We start from the raw sequence: 21,559 nt of genomic DNA on the forward strand, positions 1-21,559 counted from the left end.
TTCAAGCAGGAATAAAGGCTTAATTCATCTTTTCTAAGAGAATTATTGTTAAACACAAGCCATCCAGTGGTACACAACCAGCCGCAATCGCAGTCCACAGCGCTGTAATTGTGTTTGATTATATCTGGCAATGGTTCATATGTTTGAGTAGGGCAAGTGTGGGACCAGTAGCTAATAGGTGATCATAGATTACAAATGGCTGCCAGCCTCTGAATATTCTCATAGACGTTCACCACCATAGAAGACAGTTAGAATTAGTGTCTTCTTTGGCGGTATCAAATTAAATCAAATCAAATAAATCTTTATTTATATAGCGTCTTATACAATCAAAATTGTTTCAAGGTGCTTTCCAGAATCCCAGGGCCTAACCCCAGACAAGCAACAGCGGCAAGGAAAAACTCCCCTTTAACAGGAAGAAACCTTGAGCAGGACCAGGCTCATGTAGGGGGACCCTCCTGCTGATGGGGGGGTAGGTAGAGACAGAGGATAGGGAGAAGGAGAGGAGAGGAGAGGAGAGGAGAGGAGAGGAGAGGAGAGGAGAGGAGAGGAGAGGAGAGGAGAGGAGAGGAGAGGAGAGGAGAGGAGAGGAGAGGAGAGGAGAGGAGAGGAGAGGAGAAGGAGAAGTAGAAGGAGGGGAAGAGGAGAGGAGAGGCACAGAGCACAGAAACACACACAAAAATACACTATACAACGGGTCAGTGGGGCCGGAGGTCATCATGCAGCTCCGAAAGGCGGCGATACCTGTAAATAAACAGAGAGGGGAGGGGGGGGAGCAGAAAAACTACACAGGAATCATCATAACTAGTCTGCTTGATGAGGAGGAGGAAAGGAGAGGAGAGGAGAGGAAACCATGACCCAGTGGGGTGATAGAGGCCTGTCAGGTGATCATGTTTCTGGACCCCGGCAGCCTCGGCCTATAACAGCATAGCTAAGATGTGACCTAATGATTAGACGACCCCCTAAGTACGATAATTTTTCTATCTATGATAGTAACTGGAACTACAGAATTAACAACAATAAGCTTTTTCAAAGAGGTAGGTTTTAAGTCTGATCTTAAAACTAGCAATGGAGGTATAGACGATGTTCACAAAAAAAAACCTATCAAATTATCGGTAAACAAGAGGTGACATTATTTTTCCTAGCTTAGACTAGAGAAACTCTGGAAGAACGCAATTTAAAGGACACTTTTAAATGACACGTGGTATTTTCTTGTGTACAAATCTATCTTCTGGATGATGATCATCTGCACTTGAGTGGGATTTCCTTTTTTACGTTTACATTTTGACTATCAAGCAGTAAAGAATCAAGTCAAATCTCATACAGAAAGGGCAGTTTTACCAGAGTCCAGTCCTGGAGAGTTGACTGGATGACTGGTCTCAACTACAAAACAAACACAAAACATGAAGTGACAAATTGGGGGATGATAGATTGGATTCAAAGACTTCCCCACCTATCAAGGTGTGAAGTTTCCTCCTGAACTGGCTGCAGGACAGACTCGCTGCCGAGAGAAATCAGTGCATGAATTGTTTATTCAAAGTTTGGTTTGGTGGTTTTGAAGAATTCCGATTCTGGAGGAATATGGTGTTAATAAGGTTCTTTTAAGCAGATATGTCCCATTCTTTTCCTCTAAAGGTTTAACTTACTCTATATGAACAAAGTGTAAGAAGCCCACATAAAGGTCCAACACGTGTCTTCAAATTTCTTCACAAATTCTTATGAAATATGGAATCCACAGAGCAGATGCTTGTAGTTTTTGGGTCTTCTCTTATTTAAGAGAGGTTAAATGTCTTACAAACGCAGTAGACTGTCCCCTGTGTAAAGCAGTCTTTATCTCCTCACTCTTCTCCCAGTTCCTCCAGTCATCTTGAGACTGGCTGAGCCCGAGCAGCGCCATGACACCTGCATCGAGTTCACCGTGCGGGGTTACCCACATCCTAAGCTGCGTTGGTTCCACCAGCAGAAGGAGATTCAGCAGAATGACTACATTCGAACTGAGATGGACTTCTACCAAGACTATCTGGAGGGCTGCCTGACCTTCCAGACCCCTACGCACATCAACAATGGCAACTACACTCTGGAGGCCAGCAACCCACTGGGAACAGTCACAAAGACAGTGTACGGTCACTTCCTCATGGCTCCTGATATCGATGAAGGTGAGTGGACAAATCATGCCTTAATCCATAGCCTCTTCAGGTTAATATTAACAGCAGTGATTTGTCAGTAATCTCAATTTAGAGTAGATTTAAAGGTAATGTCATTTTTACTGCCCAAGAGTTCCACTTAAGCATCCCAGACACCCCAGCAGACAGCATCACCTTTAACTCCCAAACTCCCACCAGAGAACGCTCGGTCTACTTTCTGACATCAAAATTGCAGCAGTCAGTCAACCGGTTTGGCCCGTACGGACCTCAGGTTCTGTCTAAGGTGGAGAAACTATTAGGAGAATTCATTAAAAGCTCCTCTTCCTGGTTCAGATGGGGAGCTGATCCCTGCTGTCTGGACTGCAGCCAGGGTTCATCCACAGTTCAGTCAGGTAGATTGTTCATCGGTAGTTCATTCCCAGTTCACAGGGAGGGGGGTAAACCCACAAAGACTGGCAAATTTCTCCCCATGGTCAATATTCCGAGGTTAATACTGCCAGTCCATTTATTGACACAGCATGGCTTTCTCTGTCTTCTCTTTTGCAGACACAGTGGAAATAGGTGAGTGTTTCTGTTTTAAACTTTAACCCTGCTGATTCTTTCAGTTCTTCGCTACATCCCTTAGTAGCTGTTTATTTGGTACTTATGCATGCACACACACACACACACACACACCGAAGAGGAAAACCATGGAGAAATTTGTTCACTTTGTCGGTATAAACAGTTGTAGCAAAGATGCAACGGGTGTGCGTTTATTCACATATTTTGTATTTGCCAAAGGCTTTTTCTGTGCTCTCATCGTGGTGTTGAAAAATCAGGTGAAGGTGTGTAGGTAACTGTGATCAGGTCACACTGGAGGAAAGCATCAAATGTTGTTATTGTCACAAACAAACACACAAAAATAACATCACATAACCGTATGTGAACAGCAAAGCTACGTATAGAGCATCTTCCTGCGGGATTAAGTCTTAATGAATCCAGTCATGCAGTCTGTTGGTGCTGGAACTGCAGCAGACTGTGGAACGATGATGCTCTATGGGCTGTTTCCGTTCTCCTAAAGGTCTCATCATTATAAAATATGGAGCTGTTACAGCTCACACTGCCTTCTGAAAATTTCCCAATGAAAACTTTGCTGTTTCACTATTTCCAGGTTTATTTTAAGCTCTTCAATGAGCAGAGAATCCAAAAATGTAGTTTAAAAAAAAGCAACGAGGGAGGTTATTATTTTCATTTGCTAATAGAGACTTTTCGTCTTTCAAGTGTTGCCATTACGCTGGCTGATGCATTAGTACGGCGCTACACTCTGCCGGCTGTGACGGCTTCAGCTGGTCTGCGAAGACTGTTCCCACAAAGCTCTCTGACGCTGGCTGTGAGGGTGACATTAATAAAGGATGCCCTTGGAATCTTTGACCTTCATCACAGTCCTCTTCGTCTCCATATATAGCCATTCATTCAAATCAGGATTATAAAGCTGCAGCACGGACACAGAATGGAGATAAATGGGCCCATAGCGAGCGGTGATTTCACGTAGCCGCACATGCACACACTCACAGGGCCCGTGGCAGCTTGCAGGTGAGGGCGAGGTGGTTGGGTTACAAACATTACAGCAGCTGTGTGCGAGGGAATTCGGGCGTAGAAACAAGACTGACAGGCTGACTGATACTCCCCACCGCTAAGGGGAGAGGGCGGAGAGAGGGATGAGGGCTGGAGGAGAGGCACACAGATTAGCATTAGCACACAAATACACACACAGAGCAGTGTGATGCGTGTCTGAGCCAGTGGCGGCCGCTCTGCCATGTGGCCATTAATTTGCCAACAATTACTCTCTGATGTCCTGGCTGGAGGCGCCTGACTGGAGTTTTCCTGACACTAGCTCATTTGGTTTCATGGCTGTGAGACCCGTCCGTCCTCTAGACCTCTGCCAAAAGTGTGCTTGTGCTCACATGTTGTGTCCTAATAACAGGAATTTTTTTTGGGAGAACAATTCCAAGACATTGACATTCCTGCTGCTTTGCGACTTGCCTGCATTTGTAGATTTGGAAGTTAGATGGTTTTTCGACATATAGAGACATACAGCATGCATTTGTGCAACATGGATCAGACCCTTTTTTTCCCCCTTACCTGAAACTTGTGTTTTTGTTTGTGGCTTATTTTATCAACCTTGTTCTCCTGGCCAATGACAGCGTCCCAGCTACAGCTCCGTTCACGGACACAAGCTGACTTCCTTTTGCTTCCTGTGAAGGACAGTACTATCATCAAAAGTTCATCTGTGGAAAGAAATACTTTTTACCAAAGGAGACTGTTTTGTGGTTCAACGGGACACCTTAATGACCCTGTTTGGTTCTGGGGAGACTCTCTGATGGGTTTTTCTGTTGTGTTTTGTTTTGCAGTGACTACGGCACCGACAGATGGTGAGACGGGGCGAACACACGAGGACACGTTCGGGGTGAGTTTTTTCCTTAATGATGTGGCCGACACATCTGTAAATAGTCCTACCTTCAGAATCCACAGTTGCTCATCTGTGCTTTTGCACAGTTTCCACTATGTGCAGAAACAAATTTCACGATGCACCAAAAGCCACATCACAGGCTGAAACTTGTGTGTGTATGTGTGCGTGTGTGTGTGTGTGCTTGGACTAAGCGATGCCGATGTCCTCTCAACTGTGTATTCCGCAGCTTGATTACTGCACAAATACCGTGAAGCTGCCGTGTTTAATGAGTCTGAAATGACATTTACTGCATTTTGACTTGTCATTTCTAAAAAAGCACAGGATTAAGAATGACATTAATAATACCTTTGCAGTCTGTCAAGTGTGAGCATTCCAGTTCCCTTGTTGGGTATATTTACTCGCTGGCATGGCCCAGTCAGATGTCCAAGTGGAGGTGAGCCAACATCGCTGTAGAATTACACCTATGCCACCTGCCAACAACTACAGTGAAATGTGGCCATTGCACCGAAATATTTCAGGATATTGAAAACAATGAGGCAGGCCTGATAGAATATTTGACTTTAACCTTCTAATTTAACATTTTGCACAGAAACACTGCTCTTGAATACATGGAATAGGAAGCAGTAAAACACACACTTGACAAATTCTTATTTGAAGCTTTATATCTTCATTTTGGAAAATGAACATGCTCGTGCCATTGCAATGCTAAATAAATAAGCAAATGTTGGTAAACCATTGGATGCACCCTATTTTGATTGCATTTACTGCTATTTCAACTGAGGTTTTGCTTTGCTCCCTCCGATGGAATAGACAAAGAGGAAGGTGTTTGTGGTGATGGTAACCTGGAACTGAAACCAAATATTTTGATGACGATGATAGTAATAGTTTGAAATTAGGACTAATCGAATCAGACATCAGTTTCTAAACAGTTGAAAATGGGAACCAGGGTTGAGACTCAGAAATTCGACATGGTGGATCTAAGCTCTGCTGATGGGGAACGTCTTTTAACTATAATCTGTGACCTGGAATAAATGACAGCTGAGACAGGTTTTTGTATTTTGAGACTGCTCTGATTCTGTGTATTTAAAGGTGATGGGGAGGCTGGATGGAATTATAACGTGACTGAAGCTTGAGCCTGACTCTACACTTCTTTTCTCCCAGGTTTCCATTGCTGTGGGCTTGGCAGGCTTCGCTTGCATCCTCCTCCTCGTCCTTTTTGTTCTTATCAACAAATACGGCCGCCGCTCCAAATTCGGTATGAAAGGTAAGTCTCTGTTGATTGCCATACAGGCGGAACACCACAGACACATTTGACTTTCTTTGGGTTTTTGCCTTTCTGCTAGATTTGTCACGGTGTGTATCGTCTCTCCCCCCCCCTTCCTTCCTGCTAAAATCCTTTAAACTTTTATTTATTCAGCAAAAAATGTATGCAGGACATACAGCCAATGATATTTAACATTACATGTTGAGAAAGGAGCTTTTCTCATTGTCTTCAATGTTGTAGTGCCCATATTGAGTAAGGCCACAGATCTGCAATCACACTCACCGGTGTCGAGGAGCCCAAATTAATTAGGGGACTCGGGCTTGTCGATCAGGATTAATGTGGCATTGTGTGTGCCGAGCTCCGGTTTCATTCCGGCTGTAAGTTTTTGCTCTGTTCTCCGGCATCACCAACGTTGAAGAGGTGACAGCCGCTGCAGCTCTGATCTGTGACAGTGAGAGGTGAGCGGAGAGGATAACATTTGGCTCCAGTCTTTTGGTACGGGACCAAGTGTTTGCATACCCAAGCGCTGCTCTTATCAGCTGGCAGCCTGAGCGGCAGCATCTGCTCAGTGCTGCGCGCCTCAGAATGGAGTGTTGCTGTAAAGAAACTGCAGTTTTCTTCTTCTCTTTGTTGAATTTGAGACGGCTCCAACAGAACTCCACCCTGACACAGCACTCCAACCATGTATGTTCTTTATTTTCTGCTGTAGCATGGTGCAGAGGAGCATTAGCCTCTGCCATTTATTAATGAGCTACTTTACAGGATTAGGGCTGCTTACTTACCTCAGCAACAAAGCCTCTGTTGTAGTTATTAAAGGGTTGTCAATTATTGCATTGACCTAAAGCTGGCTTTAATAAAGGATGAGTCTCATGGTTAATGAGGCTTCCAGATGTGTTTGTTCAGTCATGACAGGTCATGAGGTGAAGCAGCGCTGGCACACTGATCTTCCACCAAGCAAAACCAGACAGAAACAGGCAGGAACAGGCAGGAACTGGCGAACCCTCCTGTTATTTTTAGGAATCTGCCCATGAATGTGTTCAGCAGGCGTCACCTGTGGACTGGTTACAAACAGGAAATCTATGTGTCCATCTTCAGTAAACCAGCCTATTATTTAATGTTGAATAAAAGCTATGACCTTTAATGAGTGGGATTTCAATCCCTACATTTATTTTAACTTCTGCATTTGGAACAAAAATGCAAAACTGATGTTGACTTTTAGCTTAATGTTTGTGAAACTATCCATCCATCCATCCATTCTCTACCGCTTATCCGGGGTCGGGTCGCGGGGGCAGCAGACTAGTTTGTGAAACTATTCAGAAAGAAATGTCCCGGTCCCACTAATGCATCCAGCGGAGGAGACTGTAGTCCTAACCGGGAAGGCTCACGTGTTAAAAACGGAGCATTCTCTGTCAGAGCAGCTGCTTCGAAGAGGAAGCGCTCGGGCTCTGTTGTGGTTTAGCAGTCTCTTCCCTGTTATTGTTTGTGTTATTTTCACTCTCACCTGAAATATGGTTTCAGTGTTTCCTGTGTGGGAGCATCGGAGGGCCTATTTTATCACACTTGATGGTAAAGTCCTAATTCCACTTGGACACCATAGGATGCTTTCTAAAAATTATATTCTCGGGCTTCTGCACTCTGCCCCATTGCTTCTTGCAATCTTTTAAGATGGTCTGCGTTACGCTCAGGGCTCCCTCAACATTTTTCACTCCACTGCAACGCAGCTCGTTTGCATTTCTCCCAGCTCCGCTTCATAATTTGAGTTTAGCTGCCTCGTTCACTGTGATAGTTTCATAAATTACAGTAGCAACACAACAAACGGATATGAAAATATGGAGCAAAGTACCCAGTTGAGCCATTCTGTTATTTCAGGACAGGTCCTTGTGTAAAAATGGTATATAGCTATACGGTAACGTAGCCTTTAGCCGAGTTTGAATGAAAAAGCTATTTACTGTCATTGAGAGTGACTGAAGGTATAAAAGACCTAAAGAGCGAGCAGAGCGGCACATGACTTTCTGCTGCTCTACTCAAGCTTGATTTGCACTGTGTGTGCATGTGTGTCCTTGCGCGCGTGTGTGTTTTGATCCTTTTCATTGTGGAGAATCAGCTGGAAGGGCAGAAGAAGTCATTACCTTTGGATGGAGCCATAATGGATTTTCACTGCACTAAATCTCTGTGGCTCTTTTGGCTGTTGGAGTTTGATCACCGGCCGTTTTGGGGCACCAATAAAAAGTTTTTCTTTCATTTTCTGTGGTTGAAGTGTGTGTAGTGTGTGTGTGTGTGTGTGCACCTCTCTCCTTAAATGTGTTGGTAATTGTGTTTTGTTTTGTAATGAAAGCTACTGTGTCTGCTGCTGTTTGTGTGTTCAGCAAAATAGACTCTGTTGTTCTGATCAATATGTTACCATTTTACCTCCCAGCGAAAGCATCTTTGAGCGGGCTCATCTTTCACGTGGTGATTCACACGGTGGGTTTCTGAAGCGTTTCTCACACAGATTTTTATGTCGGCAGAGAATCAATAGTGTTCTTTAGAAAAAGGTGCTGCCCCGATCATTAGTACAAAGTGTCTCCCTATCATGTTTTGTTCCGATGGAGTATCACTTTATCTGTGGTGCTCGTGCAATTCTACGTGCTTTATCCGACTTCTTATCACTTTCTGTGCACCAGAAGTCTTGGGGTTAAAAGCTCCATTGATTTTTGAAAGACCACGCAGTACATACAAGGCTGATGATGGATGTCTGGACCAAGTTTGGACTAGAAACTCCGAGGTGAAAGTGGGACACCTCCAAATGTGTCTGAGGATGACAGTGGTAAGATCCTGTGAGACTCCCAGATAAAGCTGGACACTGTGGTGGTGGCCAAAAGGGACAAGAATGCTGCAGAAACAGATGTGGCAGCTCCCAATTACAGCAGCATCATGAAGAAGGAACAGGACAGCCTGGAGAAATCCGAGGGACTGAGAAGATGAGAGGAGTGAAGACAGTGGTGATCCCCGTGGTCATCGGACCGCTTGGGGCTGTGGCCCCCTCAATCTGGGCGGGTGATCCCAGCAGATCCCAGGGACAATATCTGAGATCTCTGTCCAGAAGAGTGGACAAAGTAGCTCACTCTGACTTAAATGGGCTGACAAGAGGGAAGGTGTTTTGTAGTACGAGGAGGTGCCAGAACAGCTTCAGAGCACTGCCGAGGTACCCTTGTAGCTGGGACAGGCTCCAGCAGCCTCCCCGTGACCCCAAAAACAGTCGGCGCCTTTAAAAGACCCCCTTGGTGGCACCTTGTGCATTTCACGGGTTTATCCACAATCGTCGTTGACAGCTGTTGTGTGTTTATATTAGACACAGATGATGCGGCTGCTATTTTTAGGCTTTCACAGCAGAGCCGGGACTGAGAATGTATGTACAGTCAGTCGGAGACAGATGGGCGTCAGCAGGAAGTGACACTGTTGGTAGGGATCAGTCATTCTTTCACAGACGCATTTGGGGAGGAACCATTGATTTTGAGATTGATGTAGGTCTACAAGTTTTGGGGAATTTTTTTTTCTTCCTTTGACTATTCCCACGAGCAATGATTTGTCTTTAATTATTGTTGAACAAAACAGATTTTTTGGGCCAGTTTTTTGTTTGCGACTCACTTGAGATTTGGATGATTCGATGTGTCTCCATTTGTTTGCAGAGCTGCCGTTCATATTCACACCACACACATAAAAACTATAGCGAGCAACAATTGCAGGAAAATATTATTGTTGTTGTTGTTTCTATGACAGAAGTCTCATAAAATATCAAGTCATCCATTATTTTGTAATTAAATGTTGTGTCCTGTTTTAAGCAGTGTCAACGAGCTTTGACCAACAAGACACCGTTACATTGCTGTGTCAATGTTGCTATGACACTAGGGATCTCTCGACCAATAGAAAGCGCTGTCAGTGTTGCTAAGATAGGCCCTCGACGCTCTTTTCAGAGACGCGGCTGACGTGCCACTACAGACGGGAGTGGCTCATTTGCAAGTCTCCTGCCTTCCTTGGATGTGGTCACCGTTTCCCAGGCTCCTCCTCCAGGTTGCGTGGAAGTGTCGGAACGCAAAATAAACACGGATGGCAGGAAAACAAGAGAGATAAATCATACAAAGTCATCTGCACATCTCCGATCAGCTATGGCTAATCACATGTTGACTACCATAACCTAGTAATTATACTTTTTTTGATGGTTGCATGGTAACTACCGTATTTTCTGGACTATACGTCGCTCCGGAGTTTAAGTCGCACTAGCCAAAAAATGCATAATAAAGAAGAAAAACAGATATATAAGTCGCACTGGACTATAAGTCGCATTTTGGGGGAAAATTTATTTGATAAAATCCGATACCAAGAACATGCATTTCATCTTGAAAGGCAATTAGCCATCCATTAGCATGGATTAGCAATAGGGTTACAGTATGCTAACGTAACAAATTCAGCTACATGACCCTCTTGTGGTTGTCAGTGTGAAACTAACGAACATGTGAAATTCTGTAATAATGTATCTATTTAACATATAAATCGCTCCGGAGTACAAGTTGCTCCCCCTGACAAACTATGAAAAAAAGTGTGACTTATAGTCGGGAAAATATGGTACTCACGTTTGGAACATGCAGAATGCACCTGGGAGGAATCTGTCCCTTGACCTTTAACCCTGTTAAAGTTCTGAGAGTCAAACTGCTGAGTGAAGTGAATCGCTGACTCCAAAATGCTGAACCATTGTGATATCAGGGTCGGATATAAGATAGTTTTTCATCCCACCTGTGGGCCAAGATGAGCAGATTGTGCACGTGTATTTAAGTCCAACCCTCTAGCTAGCGAGCCAAAAATTATTGATGATTGATGCAGTCATCCTTGACATGATGGATGTTTTCGAACCGTGTGTAATCATTTCTCCAGTCCTTCATTGTCAGTTAACCCGAGGACTCAGAATAATGCGCTCACACGTGCACGGTGTCTCTGTCAGCCAGCCAATACCTTAGCCTGCAATGACAAAAAGCCACTTAGCGAGACGCCAAAAGACAGTCACTTCCTGCTGTCTCCATTGTTGACGTTGTTGATTTGCTTTTCTCCAGAGTTACTCCAACATCCTGCCAGGTTAGACGGGGAATGTTTGCATTGAAAAATGTGACTTCATAATAATGCAAGTACAGCTGAGGGCAGATGAGCAGGTCACGCCGCCACTTGGGAACAGGGAACCTGTCGTTGTACTTCCATCTTTGTGAGGACTTTCATATCCCTAATGCATTCTCCAGCCCTAACCCTAACCCTAACCACCCCAACTAACTAACCCTAACCCTAACTCAAACCTAAACCCAATTCTAACATCAATCTTAAAACCATGTTGTGACCCTCAAACAGCCCTTTGAAGTTGTGAGGTCCGGGCAAAATGCCCTCATGTTGCTAGTAGAATGAACATTTTGGTAGAGCCTGATTACAACCACCGACATGTTCTAGAGCTATTATGGTATTGCTGTTTTTCGTTTAATTTACACAAAATGCACTAGGACGTTCCTGAATAGCAAAAAGAAACAAAGAAACAAACATAAAACTCTTGTGTTGCAGAGTACAGACGTCTTCCTTGGTCATCTCCTCTGCTACCTGCTGAGCTGCCTGATAGAAATGGGATGGAGCAGATTGGGCCGTGTCCGTCTCCACTCCTACACATTTTTGGGATTAGATAAAATGCGATGCCAGTCTGCATCTGCTGCAAATGTAAAGACAATGATTAGCAAAAATCGCTGAAGACATATGCAGGAAGGTCCTGTGGCATCATTCCTGCTGGGCGTAAAATGTGCTGCAGAAATAAATGCCAATATGAATGTAGCCCTGTTGTATAGTGAAAACCGCTGTAGTTGACCCAGGTCTGTGTGTGTTCTGCACAACAAAAGGAGACAAGTTAAATCAAGCTCCGGTCTAACCTCAGGCAGTTTTCGTAGGGAGTGAAAAAAAGAAAAAAGAAGAAACCTGATCTGAATCGATTCGTTGAGCTGTGCGGTGACAGCTCCCAGGGGGGGTTCCGAGACCTCAAACAGGTCAGGGTCTTTCTCAACGATCAGCCAAGATGTGAGAAGTGAACCTGTAAAATGTCCAATGTGTTCGTTCCTTCATTCTTCCTTCATTCTCTAGAATTATAACCAGCTCCAATTAGTCTTTAGGAGATAAATTACAGATGTCCTCTAAAGTGCAGACACACACACACACACACACACATACACACACACACACACACACACACACACTTGCATTAGCCATACCCTGTGGCATTGTGTTGTAGCCTCTGTGATCCAGGCCTGTGTGTCAAGGCAACTTATCTTTGTCTCCGCTACATTACCTGAAACAGGCTAGGGGATCACCAGGGATGATCAGCACACACACACACACACACACATGCACACACACTGCAACATTTAGTGCATCACTGCTCTCCTTGGCCTTCTGTGGCCAGATCAAGCTCAGACACGTCTGCAGGCAGCTAGTCAGGCGGACACTCTGGTCTTATGTGTCTATACAAACATAAAGGAAATCTCAACAATACAATTACAGTTTTGCTTTGAAATGAAAAATCAATAGTATAGATTTAGTCTCTATAAATGCAAACGTCACTTGGAGGAAAATGCTGGGAAACAGGAAAGCAGCATGGATTTATGAGGCTGAGCTTTGGTGGATATGAGAGCTGTTTGCAGCTGGAGCTGAAATAAGGTCGGATTGAGAGAAGATGCATCGAAGATAATGGGATTAGCTGAGGAGAGCTGACCTGTCTGTTTTAGAAGTTTACGGCTTCTTTGTCCTGAAAAAATCGAATAAAATGCTCAGTTTAGCTGACCATCAAAGGCTACGGACCCCTGGCCAGGATCAAAATGAAGCCTCACCTCTTGAGATTATGTAATAAAGGATAGACTTTCCTACGCATAAAATCGGTGCTTATAACATTAGTAAGTTCATGAAAGGATGTCAGCTTGTGTGTTTAGAGGGAGATGAGAATGAAATTGCAATTTACTGTTGGGAATTTACAGGCAAAGAAGCGATTGTGTAAATCCACACAAAGTCCGTGTTCACCCACAAAGACGGCGGCAAAATGAGAAAAAGGGAGGAAAACAACAACAACAACAGCGTTGATTAATTTGCCATTAGCGGATGTTCCAGCAGCATTTGTAACCAAGGTGATTTAACTGCTACATTACTGTGGGGGGGGGGGGGGGGGGGGACAGAAATGTCTTTCTTTTAATACTTAAATGATAGTTTTCCAGATATAAAACTCCTTTTTTTTACATTTAGGGTTTTCATTTTCTTGCAGAATTCCGGAGAGACGGGTCACGCACTGCTTGTTTTTCCTGCACAAATGGTGATTACCCTTTTGCACTGTAGCTACAGCACTAACCATCTTAATTAGCTCTAATTCATTCTTCTAAACACAGGCGACAGATGGGGACAACAGGCGCCACTGAAAGTGCATTTTTCCTCTTTTATTTGTGTCCTTTTTACATGTCTACCCACAAACAAGTCTGGGTTTGGGGAGTTGAGGCTCACCTGCCATCATTTCTGTCATTTTTCAGTTTGTCTCTGCAGACTTGCTGCATTTTAGTGAACCGTTGAAGGGTTCGAAGGCTGTTTACCGCTGTCTGTGGCAGCCACAGCTTCATCCCAGGTGGTTTTGTTATTTTTACATGTTCCATGTAGAATGAAAACACAAAAACAGGTTTTTACTTATTTATTTCAATCAAATCTGCATGAGCGTCATCCCCGGGAGTCCGGCCCGGCCGTTCGGATGCAGAGTGCAGGCTGACCTAAGTCTGCTGTTCCGAGTACAAATAGGATTTCTATTTTTTCCATTCTTTATCTTGAACTGTCAGCACTAGCCCGCTAAGAGCTAAGTGCTCTCTGTCCTCTCACTGTCTTTCTGCAGAGGTGTTGTGTCATGCATTGTAAAGTAAGTCCCAGTAAAAGGCCAGGCCCACAGAGTGGTCATGTTGGATGCACTTTGAATGGGTGTTTGGGCCCTTTCAAATCTTTTCTATCAAAGGTTTAGGAGGTTGTAAAAATAGTTCTGTGTAGCATGTACAAGGAAGCTGCCAGGATATGGGAGAGTGCAGATGTAGGAGAAGGAGAAGCAGCCTTCCTCCTGACTTTCTAATCTGCTGCAGCAGTTTGCCTTTGTCCCCACGGGGACTTGTTTAGAAGATATCCCATTTGCTCTTCTCTTGGACCGTGGCAAGCTGGAGAATTTGGCTTTATATGGTTATAAATATGGGTCGCACTGGCGCCGTTTAACTGGCCGAGCCATCTTTACCGCAGCTGAGCCGAAAAACCGTGACAATGCATCGGGGATGGCCTCTGCGTTGGCACATTTGGATGACTAGCGAAGGTCCTCGGATGACGCTTCATCTTTAATAACAGCAGATAACGGACATGTCGTTGGTTTAACCCAGGGGTCCCCAAACTGTTTCCTGTGAGGGCCACATAACTTTTCCCTTCTCTGATAAGGGGCCGGGGTCAGTTTGTAACAGAAAAAGTGTGAGGATTGCAGGAGTGCCTAAATTTAAAAATGTATTGTTTTCAGGAAAGCACAATCAAATAACCCTTTCTGGATTCTTCACAGAACACAAGTCAGGAAATAAATAATAACACTATTTATGAAATAAATAATAACCACATAACCCTCTCTGGTTTCTTCACATAAAAAAGGCCATGGAACATAAACTTTCTGTTGTGCCGTGCACAATGTTAACAGGTCCAAGTTCAGCTTAGTTGTCGGAGCAGAACCTCTTACTTAAATGACTCATATGAGCAGTCTCTAAAGTCCAACTTTATTATCAAATACAAATACACATATATGAAAAAAAAAAAATTAAAATGCTTTCTGGTATTGTTCAGGGGGCCGGACCAAATGTGGAGGCGGGCCGTATTCCGGCCCACGGGCCATAGTTAGGGACCACTGGTTTAACCGCTACCTATACGCCATCGTTCAGTCTGTCTTCAATATTCAGCTCTCCCAGCCCAGTCTGGCAGTTTATTTAATGGGTTAAGCTTCAACACACACACACACACACATGCAGACACACAAAATATTGAAACATTTGGGGGGTTTTCCCATGCCAGAGATTATCAGCTTGGCAGAAATTAACCAGAAACCCACTGAGCTCTAAAATCTAAAATCACACTTCAGTGTGTTCTTTACACCCTCAAGGAATTTTCAAACCATCATTACACTCATATTTTCTGTAATATGCACAATACCTTGAAAAAAGGAACCTGGCAGTGCCGCGCTGATGAGGTTCTCCGCTTTAACGGCCATTAAGGGACCGGTTCTCCTTTGATTACAGACGACTCAGCTCGGGCAGCATTTATTTCCTCCGAAACACTTTCAGACCTGAGCAGATTCGGAAGGTTCTCTTTTCAGTCCAGGTTACTGTGATCCGGTAACTCGAATAAGGACGCGCTCCTACGGTAAAACCAGCCAGTCAGGATGTTCAGGGTGCAGCGAGTCCCTAATGTTAGGGGGCTTTACAGGAAACGCTGCAAACTGCTCTGGTGAGATCAGCCCCCCCTCGACGGCTGCCGTCTCCCTCGTGGAAAAACGGGTTCTCCTGCCGATACGGAGCCAAAGTCTAAATCTCAGGCTGCAGCTCATCTCCTTATTCACTGAGTTACTCTGAAAAGCCCCCAAAGTCTCTGACAGGGTCATGAGGGGGCACCAGGCTGCTATTAGCTTTGTGCAGCTCTTCAAACATTTTCATCCATTCCGAAGGTGGTGCCGAGGAGGAGAAGTTTTTGACCCTGTTTTTAGTCATCTGTGTAACTAGTAGTCAGTTCTGTGTGAATTTGAGCCACCAGCCCAGCAAGCAGCTCGAGTTATATAACAGCTGAATCTGGGGCTGCAGGCTCACTCCTCCGCTGATGAGGACGACCGGGCGGCTTTTACACTGACAGCAGGAACAGATCAGACGGTACCATGACGGTGCATTAAAATGATTAAACTTCAACAGTGCCGTCCCAGTAGTCATTTCAAACATGTCTGTAATTTATAATATCATTAATAAAACAGTCTAATCCCACTGTAATACTCTGTTACTCCTACATTATCTAGCTAATCTGTGTAATAGCCCTTTAAATGATACCTACAAAATTGTTGCTAACATGCATAGTTTAATATTCTCTTGGCAAATCTTTGGATTAGAGTTCCAGGAGAGCAAAAAGGAACTATCTTCATGAAGATTCCCATGCAAGACTTTAACTATTGACATGAAACTCTCAGACTGGATGCGTGAACGAAGCAGAACAAGTTTTCTCTGGTCCCAAACTGTTCCAGCTGTCCTCGTGTGTTCTGAATTCTCCGCGGCTCCGACTTTATATCAGCGCGACGGCGTCTTTTTCAGACGTGCAGAACAATCAGCTGAATGGCTGAATCGTTGCTGCCTGTATCGTCTGAGCGGTTGAACGAGGTTTGATAGAGTATTTATAGAAAGACGGACACACGGACATCAGTCGGCATCTTGGTCTGCCTGCCTGTCTGTCTGTCTGCTTGTCTGTCTGCCTGCCTGTCTGCTGTTTCCCACTTATCTCTGCACCATCACTCTCCTGCTTCTCCCTCTTTCTCCCTCCCTCCGTCTTTCCAGACTAATGGAGTTAGTGAGCATTGATGATAAAACAATTAAAAGAAAATTCATTTGGATGAATTAAAGAGCGGCGAGCGGCGGTCGCTGCCACTTCTGAGGCAAGACAAATTATCCCGCCTGACTGGATTAGCAGCATCTCACAGTGGCCTCGTCCCATCTCACTGACCCCCCCATTAACCCCCAGAAAATAACTGTTGGTACACAATATTGCAATATAGACAGAGGCTACACAGGAAGACAGTCACGGTTGCTACGGTTACCACGTCAATGGTGACCCTTCTTTCAGCCGTATCTTCAGAGAATATGATGAGGACCAGTGTGGCCAGTGCTGGTTTCCCAGTAAGACCATGGCCACTGGAGATGAGATGGGTTTGCACCTTTGCTTCCCAAAGATCGGGAGGGGGGGGGGCTGCTTTAAACAGGTGTGAAATGAAGACGGAGAGCGCGCCAGACTGCCATGGGAGGTCATTACTGGCTCCTCTAAGGCGGCAGATTACGTCAATTTTACAGGTCACAGCGTTCTGGCTCACAACGTTTCTTTATCCGCTCCGTCTCGGTGAAAGCTTCGCGTTCGGTAACGAGTCCAGAAGTGTCTTCAGTCTGAACGGCTGCAAACGCTGGGATGCTGCTGACTGATGGAGCCCGATTGCATCAACTCGTGGTGTTGGGAGCTATGATTGGCGCCTTCGCACACCCGTCCTTTTCTGGACAAACGATTCTGGATGATGAGAATGCTACTGATTAGCTAACAGCGCACAACAACACGCCACTCACACAAAAGTTAGCCAGAAAACACTCAACAAGTAAGTAATAAGAAAAGCTCGAGTTTTTCCATTTGTGGTGTTGCCCAAACAGCCCTAGAGCCTGAAGGACCCTCTCCACATCGTTCCAATTTTCGGGAGTGACACATCTCTGAGGTTAGCTAGAGCTAAACTAGGCTAAAATACAGCGCAAATACGCCATATTCAAAATGTCTCTTTTGGACAAACATCTTGTGTTTCCCACAATCATTTATACCTGGAAAGGTTTCGTTATCTTCTTATACCCAAAGCTAGCTGAACTTCTCTCATGTCCCTCGCTTGAGATCTCTCAGGGTTTCAAACTGGACTGAGCTTTATTACTGGTGAGTTCCACCATCTTCATCCAGTGGTATTAAGCAGCAGGTGGCAGCAGGACCGCGCTAACATGTCCTGAAGCCAGACACTGAACCTGTTCTCAGCTCCTGCTCCTCTGCTGCTGTCCCTGACCCCTGGACCACAGAGAGGAGTGAAAGTCCAGAGATTGCTTCAGAGAACCTTAATTTCAGTGAGTCAGCCCTGCTTTAAACAGCAGGCTGCCATCTCAAGGCTCCACTAAGATGGTAAAATACAAGGATTTAAGAACCAAACAAATGTGCAAATGTGTACCTATTTTAAATGTGTGTGTGTGTGTGTGTGTTTGTGTGTGTGTGTGTGTGTGTGTGTGTGTGTGTGTGTGTGTGTGTGTGTGTGTGTGTGTGCAAGGTTGTAACCTGTAAAACTGATTGCTCATTAGGCCTGGCAGGCACTTTGTTTTAATTACAATTTAAAGCTCTTTTTTTTCCCCCATTAACTGGCGTCATCTTATATTTCTGCTGCCTCCTACCATTTGGAAGAGAAATCAGAGCAAAACAAAAAGCATTTGAGGAAAATATAGTGTGGTCATAAATAATTTTGGTCAGTTTTAATTACAATCTGTGTTTCTCTTAGTTATAAAGTCCAAACATTCAGCTTCAGACTCGTTCAGAGCTATTTTCTCCAGGCAACTGACGCCCACGGGGAGAAGGACTCTTTAGCTACTATCTGCTGTGGTGACATTTCCTTTCCTGCGAATATTTGAAAGTCAAATACTTTAAATGAAGATATACATACTTCATTTCATGAAGATAAGAACGAGGTTTTTTTTTTTTTTTAAATGGACCGCTGACCTTCTAGAGACACTGCAGTCCTCCTTCCATAAACCAACGCTCTCCCTGTGGAGCATCAGTCTTTTGAGGACGTCTCTGAGCCCACTGGCTGCTGGAATATTGCATTGTTGCTGTATTATTGTGTTTCAGCCGCGTGGCAAAGTGGCTTACTCCTGTGTTTGCGTTTTGTGGCAGCTAACTGGCAGGGAGATAAACTCCATGTAGCCCAGGGGACTGTGGTGATGATGAGCTAAACAAACAAGCTAACAGGCTAATGCTGCTACAGCGCAGGCAAGCGTGTGCAGGAAGGAAGCGGAAGGCAGGATGCAAAGGGGGACCAAAAGAGGGGGAAAGCAAGTGAGAAGAAGAGGAAATGGGATGCTACGACAGGGAACTGTCTCAGCTGTTTGGGCTAATGGCTGACGTAGCAACTGTTGAATGTAGCTGGGATGAACCCACCAAGCTACATTTAGACACGGGGTGCTGCGGGCTAAATCTGCTCTGACCATCATATACAGCCACATTCGGAGTTAGCTTAATTTTTCTATTTATTTGTTGTAGCGTTTCTAGCCAAAGGCATCTGTGGGGGGTGGGGGGGGTGGAGTTATTTTTCAGTTCAGACTGATGTTGGGTTGGTCAGACGTGATCAAATTCACTTGACATAAATATTAGGAGCAAAAATACAGTAAACACAGCATCAGCAACTTCACAGATTACATGATGATTTTTGCCTTAATCATTTTATTTTTTGTTTGTTTGTTTGTTTTTGGAATAAATTGGCCTGACTGCATGGGTGTGGATGTTGAAAACATGTGTGTGTGTGTGTGTGTGTGTGTGTGTGTGTGTGTGTGTGTGTGTGTGTGTGCTTGATTTAAGATCACTTCCAGCTCTGATTTAAAAGCATTTTCATGGCAACCACAGCAATCACTTCTTTCTGGGTCATGGTAAGGCTGGTATCATTTAGATTTATATATCAACAATTCCAGCACACACACACACACACACACACCTGCATGTAAAATGCATTTGCGGGTAAATGCAGCATGTGTTTGCAAACAAACAGACATTAATCAAGAAGGAAATCATAATAATAATACTGCTTTAGTTTGCATTTGTGCATGCGCACGCACGTCTTCTCCCTTTTTCCTGCGTCGACGGTCGACTGAAGCTTATTTCCACTGGGAGAGGAGCAGCAACGTGTGCTGAGGCTGAGATAAGATCCACCTGACTGCAGCGCACAATCTGATCCTGCTGCTGTGCCAGAGGGCAAAATCCAATTTCCTCTACAGCACAAAGACAAAAAAAAAAGCAAAACAAGGAAAACCCAAAGCATTTTTAATGAAAGATTAATGCTCGGCAGAAGATGACCATTTATCTTTCTGATATTCCAGGAAGGCCGTTGTTGCTGCTAATGTATTGTTTGCAGTCTGGGAGGGTTTTGGGGGCTGAATAATTGGATGATAAAGGCTGGCACGTCACGTCTTTAACCTGCGCCTTCGTCTCTGTCGGCTCTGCTTCCACCGGGCCATGTTTGCCTTTTCCCAACCTGACATTTGGACTGCAAATTGTCTGGCCTTTGAGAGGCCGGACCGACAAGACAAAACAGTCTTTCTCCGATAACTGCTCCATCCTCAGTTATTAGACTCCTTTGAACCGAATGTTCCCGTGCGGCGTCCACGTCTGTCACCCGCTGCAGATAAGCTGTGGGCTGCCGTGTTTGCTGCAGCCCCCGTGCAGGTTTGCTCCTGGACCGTCGCTGCGCTCTCCACCCACACGGTTACCGTGAGCCGGTTCCATTAGGACCCGACAGGGCTGTTTGTTTCATGTGTGTTGAATAATCAGAGAGAACCTCGGCTTCTGTTGTCGCCGCCTGTTCGTCAGGCACTTTGTATCACTACTGATGCCATTTAAAGCCGGAGCGTGGCGGCGTCTGGCCGGTGGAGCCGGGGTAACGAGTTCCCATCCAGAACCCGGCCTGCTCAATCCCGAGCAGCACTCCGGTGTCAATCGCGATGTTTCCTTCAGTAATAACAGCGTAATAACAATGAGAATGTCTTTGGTGCTAACCTGGACTGTGTTTATGGAGTTTTTCTGAGCCAGAGGATGAACAACGTTTTCCAAGTTTATATTCTGGCCTCGCACATATTGTCTCATATTTATATATTGTATAAGAATAAGTGCTGCATTTTTTAACGACTGACTTTTCCCTTTGGAAAAAGCCATTAAGAATATTGATACTAATATAAAAGCTAATGAAGAGAATATTTTCACTCTTCAGCTACTAACACAAATTATTATTATTTTTTATTTCAACTTTCAGCGCGTGATCCCTTTCAATGTGTTTGGACACCTGCGGTCTGGCGCAAATATGAAACCAAACATAAAACCGTTTATTTCGCACAAAGCAGCCCTGGAGTGAACTGACTCCGTTAGCTGGCTAATTGTGCGCGTGAAAACAAAGTTGTATTACATCTTTCACTTGGACTTTCAAACTGTATCAGATGAGATTACGAGAGTTTAATGTGTGACGACTGACAGCAGCTAAAAAAAAAACAAGGTCCTCAACATCTTATGAAAGGCAAAGCTGAGGCTTATTAGCCGGCTGTGATTACAGAAGTAATCGTTTTATGGAAACTCCATTGTGTGTTTAGCTTCTCTCTTTGCACTGTGGCTGTTGCAGACGTGTTACATAAATCTCTGGCAACCCGCTTCTCAGTGAGCAATTCTGTGGAACTTTCCAGTACAGATGATATGCAAAACAAAGAGGGAACGTGGAAGATTCTCTCTCTGGGGGACGCAGCCAAAACGCAACAGTAATTCATCAAGCATGCATGGCAGCCAGATCTACAGTAGCGCCGCCTGTCTGTAAGCCTTTGTTCATTAGCATAAACATACTGTATTTTTTTAGCTAGCCAGCTCCTCTCGTTGCCCCCAAAGTCTTAATCCCCCTCCCGCCTGTTGTGTTTCCGCTCCACTGGGGGCCAATTGTGCCAATTCCACTCATCGGGCTCAATAATTAGTGACAATTGTACAAGTAATTTACAAACGCCAGCGATGCCATTGAGCAAATGGTGCCAATTAATGTTAGATGCTAATGTGGGCAGAAATGCGGAAAAGCAGCATCCGACCTTCATTACAGCGTGAGGAGGCGGAGGG

The 21,559-nt window shown here is 44.6% G+C and overlaps 1 protein-coding gene across 3 annotated transcripts in view; it reads left to right on the forward strand.

Annotated features, from left to right (window-relative positions):
• ntrk3b (neurotrophic tyrosine kinase, receptor, type 3b) overlaps positions 1-21,559 on the forward strand; it is a 131,214-nt gene that overhangs the window by 70,801 nt on the left and 38,854 nt on the right. Inside the window, exons 8-11 of one of the 3 annotated variants that reach the window (XM_057016324.1) lie at positions 1,851-2,153; positions 2,688-2,702; positions 4,532-4,587; positions 5,752-5,845. In XM_057016324.1, coding sequence (XP_056872304.1) covers positions 1,851-2,153; positions 2,688-2,702; positions 4,532-4,587; positions 5,752-5,845 — 468 coding nt within the window. Of the gene's footprint in view, positions 1-1,850; positions 2,154-2,687; positions 2,703-4,531; positions 4,588-5,751; positions 5,855-21,559 lie in introns of all 3 variants that reach the window. The other 2 variants (XM_057016317.1, XM_057016332.1) reach the window with 2 other exon arrangements.

Source organism: Takifugu flavidus, chromosome 2, assembly GCF_003711565.1.
Source record: "Takifugu flavidus isolate HTHZ2018 chromosome 2, ASM371156v2, whole genome shotgun sequence".
Classification (NCBI taxonomy): Eukaryota; Metazoa; Chordata; class Actinopteri; order Tetraodontiformes; family Tetraodontidae; genus Takifugu; species Takifugu flavidus.